General features: G+C 43.4%; 1 protein-coding gene across 10 annotated transcripts in view; it reads right to left on the bottom strand.

Moving 5' to 3' along the window:
- The window catches only part of TJP1 (tight junction protein 1), a 160,505-nt gene that overhangs the window by 59,265 nt on the left and 87,237 nt on the right, over positions 1 to 14,003 (bottom strand). Inside the window, exon 1 of one of the 10 annotated variants that reach the window (XM_077185785.1) lies at positions 9,786 to 10,179. The exons of the other annotated variants lie outside the window; for them this stretch is intronic. Within the exon in view, the coding sequence (XP_077041900.1) occupies positions 9,786 to 9,818 (33 nt within the window). The 5' untranslated portion in view covers positions 9,819 to 10,179. Of the gene's footprint in view, positions 1 to 9,785; positions 10,180 to 14,003 lie in introns of those variants that run through there. 10 annotated transcript variants of the gene reach the window in all.

Genomic DNA, 14,003 nt, shown 5'->3' with positions numbered 1-14,003 from the left:
AGTAAACAAAAAATCAAGTCAGCTTAATCTCTATTCCTATTCTAGTCCTGTGTCTTCATACTAAAGAAGGTACTGGCATAATCACCATGTGTGAAGCCCATTAAGCACCAGACACTAAAAGAAAACATTTGTCAAATTCCTCTTATTCTTCAGAGCAATTCAAGAAAAGACATTAGAGCTCGAACTATAGGATAGATGCTACATTGCAGTAAACGACTTTGCACTGTACTCAAAGGACCATTGTTGTTTAATCCCTGCTCTGCCCAGTCACACACACTTTCTTCTCCCTAATCCACCCACTCTTTAAAGCCACCGCATGAACTTTTCAAGGCTGCTTGTTTGCAGCAGCTCTGAATAAACCACACAAACCGCATCTCTCACACACGTGACTAGTTTTGAAGTGAAAATTAACACAAATACAATTTAAACGGAGACAAGTCAACACTTGGGCCCGGATAACTGTGTGTGTAGTCAGCAGGGAAGAAGTGTTGTTATAGAAAATGGGGGCGAAAAGCATGGAATGAGAGCTGGCTTTGTTCACAGGCAGTAGCCTAAGTGCCTATCAGTCAGCAAAAGCATTTTTAAAACAGCTGCATCAAAGCTTTCTGCAAGTTAGTCAGCATGTGACAGGCCAGCACATTACAACAGTGCCACAGCAATCTCTGCATAATAGGAGTGCTCGGAGTGACCTGAAAGGTCAGTGTTTTCAAGCATTCCAGTAATCTGTAAATTGCCTTGGCTTATCACTTGGAAGCAACATAATTACATTGCTTGAAGGGCTAGGACAGTAAAGACAGATTTTAGGTATTATGTTTTGGTCAGCTACATACTAACCTCTACACTGTAAGCATATCCAGAAAACTCAGAATAATGTACAAATTTAAAAAAGGATTGTTTTTAAAACATCAAAGTCTGCTCTTCTGATAGAGGGAAAACGATTGACAAAGATTTGTAACCATCTATAGTAGTTTATCAAGTATAAATATCTTTGAAGGTTTTTTTAAAATTTCTTAACAAGTGTCCCAAAACGTTTACAGATACTTCCTACAAAACTAATTTTAAATACAGCAAGACTGCAACTACTACTGAGTAAATTCAAAGGTCCTGTTCTGGAAGTTAAAAGGTGAAACAAGCAAAATGTACTTTTCATAGTAAGGGTTTAGTTCCAGTTGAAAACCAGTACTTTCTGTTGGAGAGAAGAAAAATTATTGTTGCCAGCTATAAACATCCCAAGCAATTTACTCATAGGCCAATCATTGACTTTAACAACAGATTTTTCTAGAAATAGAAAAGCAAAATCAGATCTACCGGTCCATGTCCCTCACAAGATTAAAAATGCTGCCATTTGGATGCCAAACAGCCTAATCAGGCACAGTCAAAACTATTTCAACCTGCTCTGATGGAGGTGTTGTGTGGTGCCCCAAAGCACAGAATGCAGCCACCAAGCCCACCCAGGGCTCCTGCACGGATCTGTCCTGGCAGCCCCCAGCTCCCCTCAGCTTGTCCTGGGCAGCCCTTGTGCTGCACACCTCCAGCACCATCTGCTTCCACTGCAGCAACCACCAACACACCCAGCCCTACTGCTTCACTGGAGGTGAATTCCAGCATTCACACACGAGGGATAAACACCAAACACAAAGAGCAAGGCAAAACTTCTCAATTTTCATTTCATCATAAAGAAGAAAGAAAAAAAGCTATGCAATATTTCTCTGACACTGCTTTTGTCTAAAGTGCTTTTAAGGCATGGTGATTTTTTTTTTTAATGGAGCTAATAAATGCAGTCAGAAGTTCAGGCTAGTGAAACACACGCTGCAGAAACATCACATTTATGTTTAAAAGGCATCTCCTGCCTGTTTGAACTACAATGCTAGCACAGCTTCGAGTGCAGGACATAAATCTCACATTACTGTAAACCAAACTAAGTTTACAGCCAGAAAGACAATACTAGTATTACCAATAATGCAACTGACTTAAAAGGTGCCCTCATCATGCAGGAAGGAAAAAAAATCCAACACCAGTGGTCATTCTAAAGGAGAAACTATCTCAGTAACTCTCAACCACTGGCTCCTTGCTATTCCTTACACACCTTCCCAAGAGAGAGACATTTACTGATTGCAAATAAACACAACAAGTAAGAAAACCTTTTATGTTAGCATTGGTATTCAAACAATTTAAACAACAGATCCCCTCATTTGAGACTCAGCACTTTCCTGGGCAGTTCTAGGGTGGATTTACCATTGAACTACCAACAATAAACAAACCACAGAGCATTGGAAAAAAACAACCCCACAGAGTGCTCCTACAGCACTCTGATTCAGATGAAACATGTTCTTCATTCAAGCCATCAACACTGTTTCTGTAAACCTGTATTCCTTTCTTGTACTTCCTAGCTAAATGCTCCCAGCTTTAGGAATATTAATCCAGCCTACATTTTCCATAGAAAACAAAACCCAGTCAAAATGCAAGTGCACTTAGTTCTCTCATGAGATTAGACTCCAGGAATTTCCATTCTTACATAGCTGGGTTATTAACAGAGAGCTTTATCCTGTATGCAATGGCCAAACACTTTCCACAACTTAATTTCAATCCTGAAGGAAACACAAGTTCTTTTGTCAGAAAGCCATGCCTTTAAGCTTGGCTCTAAGATCTTAATACCCACTGAAAAAAATATTTCAGGAGTCCAGGTTTACAGGAAAAGTCAGTACCCCTGTCACCTAACACTGTGCTGAGAAACAAATTCATGTGAAGGCATTCATGGGCAAAGGGGCATTTTTGCCAAATAAGATGTAGGAACAATGCTGGGTCAAGCGACATAAGGAAGTTTTTAAACAACCATCCTGTGATGAGAGGGTTAACATGATCTGGCCTTCTCCCAAATTCAGTTCTGGGGAAGCCAGTCATCCAAAATGAACATGAATTACGTATTTATTACAGTCTTGGAATTTGTTCAGATAAACAATAATTGGCAGAATTAGCCCCAGGTACTATCCTGATTCCATGCAAATTACAACTAACTAATTAACTGATATCACATTGGCAAGCAGCACCTCAAAGTTACTTCTAGAGCTTTACAGCTACAGTCATTCCAATTCTAAAAGATCTACTGAAACCAATAAATCTTTAGATTACATAATTTACACCTATTATATTTTCAATGAAGCTGAAAGCATCTGTGTACATACTCTTTGTTTTGGTTTTTTCTTTTTCTCTTTTTTTTTTTACCTTTAAATATGTTTTTATACACCTTTTTATAGCAATATGTGCCCGGTCAGTCCTTTGTCAAAGTCATGTCACCACTGCTGTAATTTAAGTAATAGAAAAACTGACATCATTGCTCAAATTTCACAATCTGTCCTGTTTCATTATGCTACTGCTTCTGGTTATAATTTAAGGTTATTACTTCCTTTTAATTAACTTGAAAAATTGAGCAGTGTCTCTGCAGCCACAAGTTTCTTCTTATTAATTTTTGTGTTATTGAATTGATGGTGACTATAACTAAGGCATTAATGCTGCTGCAGGAGCACCATGGCTGTCTGAAGAAAGAGACCCAAGAAGGTTTGCAGGAAAGGGCAGGGGATGTTATTTCAGCCCAACAAACTCGCCTCCCAGAGCCGTGTCCAAAGGCTTGACCATATGCTCTGAAGTGTATTAACAAGTCTCCAAGCACCTTGCTCATTCCATCTCCCATCTGGATACATCCTAAGAAACAGTCACCAGCCCAGAGTGTAAATGGCTGGAACAGGTCCATTTAATATTTACAAGAAAATTTTTAAGCTGGATCTAGAGAAGGGGGCCATCTGTTAAAGTGATTGCTGACCCAGTGGGGCAGAGGGGAAGACACTGTTACTGGAGCCCATTCAAACTAGGCAAGGAACTGCCCAAACAGTCCCAAAGGATCACAAGCTGAAAACTAATTACTGCCTTTTTAGGAGGGGTGGGGGAAGATTTTAGAATTAAGTTCCTAAGAAGAAGTCAAATGTAAAAGGCAAACGTGATGAAGACAGAAGGCTGCTCTGCAGTGCTGGCCTTACTGGGAAAAGCCTTGGGAACTACAAATCAAACAAACTGCCGACTTCTGCTCAATTTCTATTTTCAGCATATCAGTGCTTTGGATATGTGGGGGTGGGGAAACAAAAAGGCCATCAGAGCCATACCAAGTTCTGTTGTTGCTCCCTCTGCTATGAGAAGTTAACCATACACCTTCTGATGAGCTATATAGGCCAAAAAGGTCACATTTGCCCACTTCTCCTAAGAATGTGAACTTCTCCAATGCAACACTCCCTACTGCTGTCATCTTACTGAGTTTAGGCTGCCCTCCCCCACCACAAAAGGGAAGAACATCTGTTTATAATGGATTAGGAAACAAGAATCCTATTAGAGATTACCAAATACTCTTGAGAAAATAAATACTTTTTTAATGTACAGCCAATATATAAATTTTTAGCACCAACAATACAGTTAATTTTTCCAAGTGTCTAAATAAATGCTGATGTGCAAACGCAGGAAAGACCTCTAAAGAACTACTGAAAATCCTACAGAGTCAGGAAGAGTAAACATAAGGCAGGTTCCCAGTCCTGCACACACTGGGGCAGGCTCTCCAACCCTGCAGTAGCCCATCTACATAGCCCAGAGTCCACAGAGCTTGGGGCTTAAGGAGCTGTCTGAGAGTACACCACAGCAGGAAAAGCCCATGGATAACCAAGCAGACACCACTGTCCCTGGACAAGCCACCACACTTGTGGCCCCAGCAGCACTTGTTACTCTGCAGCCTCCAAGGGATCCACGCTGGACCTTAAATACTCAGCTGAACGTGTCCCTCCATTTCCTCACATCCTTCACTCGAGCACATCACAGCCCTGAAACAAGAGCACCCCTACTATTTATGACTGTACAGCACATATTTGAATAATCTGTCCCTAAAATAGCATAATTATAAGACAAGACAGTGTTTTCATTTCAGGACTTTTTGGACTCAGCATAAATACACTGCACAGAATCATGGAATTCATTTTAAGACTTCCCTACGGCTGTTTGCTTAATCAGTACATTCAGTGAAGAAGTCATTAGTAATATATTTGCCTGAGAAAACACTGGGCATAGTTTGATATTAATTTCTGTTGTATTCATACCATGATAACACAGAAATACTTGTGGGGATATAAATGACAAATGTCTTTTTGAACCCATAACAAAAACAATAAAAGCATTTGTTTCAAATACTATCTTTGGTTATCCCTTAACTCAAACTGACACGTAGAATTTGACAGTGATACAAACCAAATGTTGGGCCTATTAATTTTGAAATGGACATGTCCATGGCTTTACTCCCCCCACACTGTGACTAATCAGATTTTCCCCTGCCACTCCAGTGTGTACACAAGACAAGGCCTTTCCACAAGGTATAGAGGACAGGAGAAGAAAACAGAAAGGAGGATCTTATTTCACACTGAAAGCTCATCGGCAAAAAAATGGGTGAACACTTCAGTCCTTGGTGAGAACTTCAACTTTGATACAAAGCCTTCAGATGAGTGCTTTGACCTGAGATAGACAATAATTTTGCACAGCATTTCAAGGAATAAACCCAACATATTTAGCACAATTCAGAGCTTGAGTAGTCAACTAGTTACAGTTCTGTTTCCAACTCAGTACCTTATGCTGAGTAGTTAAAAGCCAAGTATTTTCACGAGTTCCCAGAAGGTTTTGACAACAATGGTACATTGCAGTGTGAACACAGACATATAGTCAAGCTCAATAACCACTCCTGACTTCAAGAACAAATTCTAAATACTATCTTTTGAGCCTTTTTTAGCACAGACACACCTACTCTCATAGAACCTAAGTAGCAGCATAATGTGCATCTTAGAATACCTATGATGTACAGTAACCCATTTCTAGAGGTTTTCCTTGACACAAAGATTAGCTAGCTGGTCACTGATAAGGCCTTACTGATTTTCCACTCTACAAAGGTGGAGCCAGTTGCCAGGCACCGTCAGATTTCAGCTCTGTTTACATTACAGTAATCTTTACACTGCACGTTGAACCAGAAGCAAACTCCAGCATTCACTTCATAATGACCTACAGAGTGTGGAGCTTGCAGCTCCTCTCACACTGCAGCCAAAGTCACACTGGAAAATGCACCTGGAGTATCATCTGGTAATTGAAATTACTGATAGTCCTAACTGGAACAATGGATTCAAGAAAATCCAAGCCTGAAATACAAGCTACTCATATAAATTATTCTTTGAAAAATACCTACCAGTATTAGTATTTCCTAAGTTCCAAATACAACTTACAGAAAAACTAGCAAAATTAAATGCAGTATTTTAAAGGTTCTATATAGGAGGTAAATTCTTAGGTTAAACTGAATTCTCAGATACTTTCCCATATATGTTTGCTATATATTTATTTCTTTTTGTTGTTACAGTTGAAGAGTCTCACAAACGACCAAAGAAGAACTATCTAACTTTACAGTGCCCATATACAGACTTACATGGGAAAAATAAAGTACTGCTCCAAAATTAGCTATCTCACAGACTGAATTAAAAACATTTGAACATATATGCTCTACAAGAAACAAATCCATTGGTGTTTCCAAGTAAGATTTAGGGTACAATGCTAACCCCAATTATGAAAACCACAGGTCATTGCCCCTAAAACAGAAAACCAAGGAGTCCTTGCAATCAGCATGTCTTGAACCATTAACACAGCCGTGTTCTCAGCTCCTGATTCAAGGGGTTGTAAACAGATACATGCCTGGAGCTAGAAAACCAGTTAAAACAACCAAAATTCAATTAGTTACAAGACTGAGGTGAAAGACTGAAATACTCTTCCTGAATGTATTTTAAATTAGAGGGGAGTCTCGAGAACTCGGGTTCAGCATTCAAAAAGGCTCAGGGATTGAAGTTGTCCCTTTTCAGGGTGATTTTTTTCTTTGTTTGGTTTGGGTTTTTTGACCAATGTGGACTATATTACAGTCTCCAACTTAAAGGCAAAAAGAAAGTTTTCATCCCATTACTAGGACCCTGACAGTCATTCCCACAGTATCCATGAGTACAGTTCAAAAAGACAGCAGAAGAGATTAGGCCCCTCAAATTTTGCAGCAACAGGCACAACCAGATTAAACTTCCAGCCAGTCTTCATTTCCCCACCATTTTCTATTGCATATTACCAACAGCTACAACAAGCACATAACACCTTAATAAAACCACATTCTTATACAGCATAGCAGGGGAAAAAGGTAAGTAATCTAAACTGAAGGGCAGTGAAACTGTTTGTGAAAGACTGTGGATAGTAGGGTGTAACATAATCAATCACAGCAGCCAAGATTATCTCATGTACAAATAAGAATTATTCAGCTAATCAAAAATAATTTTTTCTCTTTTCTTTTTTTTAGGTTTTGTCCAATCAACTGTGACACAGTAACTGTGGATATGGATACAGAGCTCAAAAGTATATTAAGTAAATGTTGAGAGAAAACCATTCATCATTTAATGCACTACAACCCCAAAAATGAGAAAACAGATCCCATGCCCAAAGGGGTAACTAAAGGAAACAAGATCTGGACTGTGAACACAGAAATCCCCCAATATTCAAGTATTTCCAAAACACTTCTAAATCTCCTTGTCTATGACTATTAAAACTACATGGAGAACAGCCCAGGAACTAATGATTGAAATACAATTAACAATATCCACTGACTGAAAGCATCTCTGTTTTGGCAACAAAACTCATATGAGCTGTATGCATTGGATTCTAGTCTTCAAAGACATTTCTGTGATCAAGGTAAAAAGGTAAGAAATAATTTTGATAAAAAGCTATCACAGATTAAGAATTTACTCTAACAGTCACAGGACCTACAAAATGAGGTTTTTCCTGAGAAAGAGATGCTATTTCAATTACATGACTTCCATAAATCTGAAAGCATCCCAGTGAAGAGTTAAACCCCAGTGAGACTATATTTTGCAACATTCTTAAATTAACATACCTTTCAGTATAATTAGTTTGGCTGATACTGTATGCATGTATGCAAGCTCCAAGGGCCAATGTGATATGACCATGAGCAGGAGGAGTTTCAAATAACTGCTATGGCAAGATACAACTTCCAATTAACACAGTCTGTACACCAGTCCACAGCCAAAACAGATACACTTTCTGTACCCTTCTGCAACTTTAAATACACTTCTGTATTTAAAAATAGAAAAACACTTCAAGACAGTACATGCATGTGTGGAAGGCAATATTTTTCCACAGCCTCACAAAATAGCTGTATTTTAAGAGAGCATTTTGAGCCAGAAATGAGACTTTTGTACCCCGATTTTACAACAACAACAAAAAAATCTGCAAAATTTAAGTTGATGCAATTTCTCACAATCCCTCACAAAGCAGAATTCTAACACAACACCATTCAAGACAACATTTATCTTCAACTCCTATTTGTTGTTAATATAAATGTATTTATAAAGTGCTAAAAAGTATGTTTTATCTATCTATCTCCATAGCTAGGTGATAGCAGGAGTATGATATATTACCTAAAATAGGTTACTTTTTCAACAACAAACATTTATTGTTGAAATGTGTTCGTCTATATGATAAAATGTAACACAATACCTCCGGAAGCATACTTAAAACAAGCCATGAAACTCAGGAGTCAACATTAGCTTTTAAATTTTTTAAATTCCACTCTGGAATCTGAGGCTGCCTCGAACACACCTCCGAAGGAAGACCCTGGAGGTGGTGAAATCTCCAGCTAACAGTATCGTACAACTGGAGTAAGTTTGTTACTTAGTATCTCGAGCGCCGAAGTTTTTCGGTACTAACACGGCAAGGTGTACATTTTACTTCAGCCTGTGGAATACCGCTTCTGAGTAAGTGCATACCAGCAAGTGACATCAGACCGAAACCACGCAGTTTCACTCGAAAGCAAACACCACTAAGCCGAGCTCCGGTAACACCGGCCAGCACACACGACGGGAACTCGTCGCGCTGAAGCCGGAGCAACGACTCAGGCACCACAAGCTAAAAATTAGTTCGAAATTCAAATTCAAACTAGTTTCAAAGCAAACCTTTAATTTTACGCGAAGGAGAAATAACCTGTTGAGCGTTTCTAGCTCCACCTCTGAGCCCCGGGGCCGCTCGGCATTACTCACCGCCGCGCAGCCGGGGGAGGTCAGAGTACACACCCCGCAACGTGCACCTGCACCGGCAACACCTACGGATCAGGTGGAGGACCGGCACAAGTTTCTGACGGATTACTGCCGCCCCAAAGCTGTTTACCGTATGTCAGCAACAATCATGCCCGACTGATTCAGCGGCCACAGAAAAAAATCCTGCACTACTGGACTCTCCCGGTTGAACCTTTCCTAATTGCTAGCCGGCTCCAGCCTGGAACAAAAGGGCACGGCCAGCGCACCGGCGGGAGCGCGGGGGCTTCTCCCGGGGGCAGGGCCCGGCTGCCGCAGCCGTCCCGGGGCCGGGGCCGGGGCCCGCACGTCCAACAGGTGGGCGGCCGGGCGGGACCGGGGCGGCGGCCCGGGCCAGGGGGGTGCGGACCACCTGCGCGCCCCTCCCAGCAGGCAGGAGGGAAGCTCTGCGGGGAAGGCGGCCGGGAGGCTCCGGCCCGCCTCGCCCACCTCCTCGGTCGGCGCTAGCCCGTACCCTCAGCGCGGGCGGGGGTAAAGCCGCGGCCACCGCGGTGCGGGCTCGGCGGGGCAATGGGAAAACCGCGCCGGGGGTACCGCAGGATCGGAGCGGGCAGGGAACGCGGCCGCCCCGGGGCCGAGCCTTACCTTCGTGGAAGCCGCTGCGGCCCTGGCAGACATTTTGTTTCCTTCTCTCCCCCGGAGCCGGGCGAGCGTGTGCGCGCCTGCAACTCTTCAGGCCGGGGGAGAGAAACTCGGCGCCGCCGCCGCCCGCGCCTCACGCAGCCGCCCGAATAAACATCCCAGGGCGCGGGGGGGAGGAGGAAGAGGAGGACGGCAGGGAAGGGGCGGGGACGGGGGAGGAGGGAGAGAGGAAGAAAGAGGAAGGGGAGCGAAGGCTCAAGTTTGATAAAAGTGTGGTCTCTCTCCCGCGGCGCCTGGCGCGCCGGGGCCGGGTTCCGCCGCCGGGGCACGGAACGCGGGAGCGGCCGCGCTGCCCCCGGGCCCGCCCGCTCAGCGGCCGCGCCGCCCGCCCGCCTCGTGCCTCTCCCCCCGCGCAGCCACCGACATGTCCGACTGCCGGCACGGCCCATCCCGCCGCGGGGGGACTGCCCGCCCCGCCGCCGCCTGCCCCCGCTTTGCCGCAGCACCCGGACCCCTGGACGGCGGCGGAGCGGCAGGTCCCGGCCCCGCGGGCTCTGCCGGGCGCGGCGCTGTGAGGGCCGCCCGCGGGGCTCGCTGGCCGCCGGGCTCCCCCCGCGCCATGGTCGGGGCGGCGGGGGCCGAGCGCGGCCGGGCCGGCGCAGCCTATGGGAGCGCGGGGGGCGTTTGAACGCGGGGAGCGGAGCAGGCCGGGACCGGCACCGGGACCGCCCCGAGCGCTGCGGGGCCGCGGGACCGGGAGGCAGCGGGGGCTCGGCCGGGCCCGGGGCCGCGCTCTCCGCCGCACGCGGTCCTGCAGCGCTCACGGAATTCTCGCCCCGCTAGAACCGGCCGCAGAGCTGGGATGTCGATCAGCGCGGGCTCAAACCTGCTTTTGCGTTTGCCCATTGTTTGAAGGGGCGGGACGTTAGTTTTCGAGTTCCTTAATTGTACATCTTGTTCTTGAGATAAAAGCAATAAAGACACAAAAAGAAAACAACTTGGGAGATTTGCTTTGCTTTAAGGTGGTGACTGCATAACCTTAGCATTTCCTATAGCACCATGACACTGCTGCCTGTGGCTTTGAAAAATAAACTTTTCCCAGTATTTTAGAGTGCCTTTTACAAAGTAAGTATTTACTTAAGCACTAAGAGAAATACTGCATTTTTTTTTCCATTTAGAAGGAAAGGCTTTTTAAAATGTTATTTTACTTTTGGGCGTTGGATGCCCAACCCATGCACGATGAAGCTGTCTGAAAATGCAGCTGGAGTTCTGACTTTCGAGATGGCTCATGCCACAGAAAGCTGAGCACACTCCCAGATTTTGTAGGGCCAAGTCATTAGTTAACCAAGTGACTTCCAGAAGCATCACCCATTAAAGTGCTTCAAACCCCACTGAAAAGATGGCACACTGGTTATTACCCATATCACTACAGTCCATACTTTATGATGTTGATTAATTTACTCTTTAGAATTAGATAAGAGCCCAAGTGTCATGACTAATCAGGTACATAAGGTTCCAGTGAAGAAAAAGTAGGTGAGAAAAATCTCAAACCGAAATGGGAGTACTTTGCACTCTGCAAACATTTCCTGAGATATACATGGCAGTAAAAGCCATGGTATCAGGGCCAGATTTTCTTGCAGTTGTACAATTTATGTGCCACCAGCTGCTTTTGTGCTCCATGCAACCTCCAGAAGTACTGAAATTCTTAAAAAGAGGTGATAATTCAACGATCCGAATCACTCTTCCACCAAGAAACGCCCTACCCAAAGCTACCGTACGAGTTTTACGTTTGTTCTCTTTTGAAAATAAACAAATTCATATTCCAGGAAATAGCTGAATCGAATTCCCAAGGCAGCAGTCCGAATTCGGGGGAAGGGCCAGCTCCTCCACCGGGAGAGGCACCGGGAGCTCTCCGCGGCGCACACCGGGACAGCCTGAGGGCTCCAGGCTCTGTCAGCACCGTCCCCGGCTTTCTGACACCGGCCTGCTCCCGGCGTGCCCGGACACCCGGCTGGGCTCCCTCCTTCCCCCGGAGCCCCACGGCAGCTCCCCGTGCTGCAGCGCGGCCTCCCGCCACGAAAACACCACAGCACATCTTCTATTTGTTCATTGCTAGATGTTACTAAGCCTCCGATTATTTTTTTAAACTCTATCTACACCCGCAGAAGGCGGAATGTGACGGGTTTTATGCCCACATGCTTCACTGTCAGAGAATTCACCAGAGGAGGCAGGAAGGAAAAGGCTGAGATCACAACAGGAAGGAGGGGGAAGATTTCAAGGTGTGGAGACTGCATGAAAAGAAACTCAGGGGAGGATGACCTGATAAACTGTAGGGTAAAATAATCCCTCCCTTTCATCTTTTTCTCCTTGAATAGTTCTGGGGAGAGTGGACAAGACCTACAGGCTGGGGAGGACAGGCTGCAAACAAAAGGTAAAGATGATCAACCAAAATGAGACAAGGGAATGAAAGAGGACCGAAGGCATGCACACAGAGGTGCAGATGGATTCCCTACAATGAGGGAGAAGGACCATGGGAAAGAAAAGCACTTATTAAAATGTTAGGAGAAAGATGGAGAATGAATAAAAAGGTGCAAGAAAAATATTAAGCAAAGAAAGCAAAGGTAGAGGCACCATTTTTGTATCATATATTGGATGAGAAAATGCTATCAATGCATACTCTAAATTTAACAAGGAGGAAGACCATTTAACAAGGAAGGACTTCTGCTAGGGGTTCAGAACAGCTGGATATGCATAACTCTTTTAGCCCACAGAAACTAAGGAGATTCCTTCCTTCCTTCCTTCCTTCCTTCCTTCCTTCCTTCCTTCCTTCCTTCCTTCCTTCCTTCCTTCCTTCCTTCCTTCCTTCCTTCCTTCCTTCCTTCCTTCCTTCCTTCCTTCCTTCCTTCCTTCCTTCCTTCCTTCCTTCCTTCCTTCCTTCCTTCCTTCCTTCCTTCCTTCCTTCCTTCCTTCCTTCCTTCCTTCCTTCCTTCCTTCCTTCCTTCCTTCCTTCCTTCCTTCCTTCCTTCCTTCCTTCCTTCCTTCCTTCCTTCCTTCCTTCCTTCCTTCCTTCCTTCCTTCCTTCCTTCCTTCCTTCCTTCCTTCCTTCCTTCCTTTCTCCTTTTTTCCTTCCCTTTTTTATAATTTTTCCTTCCTTCTCTTCACCATCTCCCTTCTCTTTCCATCCAACAGTCATTTAAATCTTCATCTCTACTCTTGATACAAATTAGAGGAACCAGAAATGTTATCTTATTCTATTAGCATTGGTAAAATGCATATATTTTTCAGTAGATACAAATTCTTTTTAATGAATGGTTGTGCTTGTTTTTATACAAAGCAATAGCAGAATCATGTTGCTGTCCTTTGAAATTCTTCCTTCAGGAGGATTTTTGCATCTCTTCATTAACAAATTGCTCACAAGCAAATCTACCATCAACAGTACTGAAAATGCCAAATCAAATGTTGGCCAAGTCAACATAGAATTATTATCTTAAGTGTAAATAACTTTGAATTTTATAGTCCTATTTAACCTTGATTGGATTTTAAATTTTTAAATAAATATTACAAAATTCATGTCTGAAAGAGCAAGTGATGTATTGTTAAGACTGTTAGGATTCCAGTGTATTCATGTGTTCCCTTTAAAAATCTTCAATGAAACAGCAGATGTCTATATATTTATATACACATATTGATATATAGCAAGAGAGATGCATGTGTTAGTGTTTAGGTATATATATATATATATATATGCCTTATATATACAATACATTCAGTCAGATGCAGTTATATAGCAAGTCCCATCTGTTAGCTAAAGGATCAGAATTTTAAAGCATATTTCTGATTCTACCCATATAAGTCCTGAAAACATGATTGTCTTTAACCCCTATCTTTAGATAGAAAATTGTCTTAGAAGTCAAGGGTGAAGAAAAGCAAGTGCTTTGCTCATCCTTTAAATAACTGCTACTGTGAGATGTCTAAAAAAAGTACTATTATATTTTCTTGGTAGGAAACCTAAAAATAAAACTATTATTTAATAAGTTCACACCATAACCCCACATTGATTCAAAGGACGCAGAAGGACAGTCAGATGTGTGAATCCTCCTTTCTGAGGGCATGGGTATCTGTTACACCACCAGAACAGGAAGTCTGTTCTCTGTTTTGTGTTGATTTAACTTTTTAAGAAATGTTTTGACCACTTAAAGATGGGGAAGAAGGAAACTGCAG

Source organism: Agelaius phoeniceus, chromosome 13 (genome assembly GCF_051311805.1).
Source record: "Agelaius phoeniceus isolate bAgePho1 chromosome 13, bAgePho1.hap1, whole genome shotgun sequence".
NCBI lineage: Eukaryota > Metazoa > Chordata > Aves > Passeriformes > Icteridae > Agelaius > Agelaius phoeniceus.
Note: the sequence above shows the minus strand (reverse complement) of the source record. Positions and strands in the feature narration are given on the sequence as shown.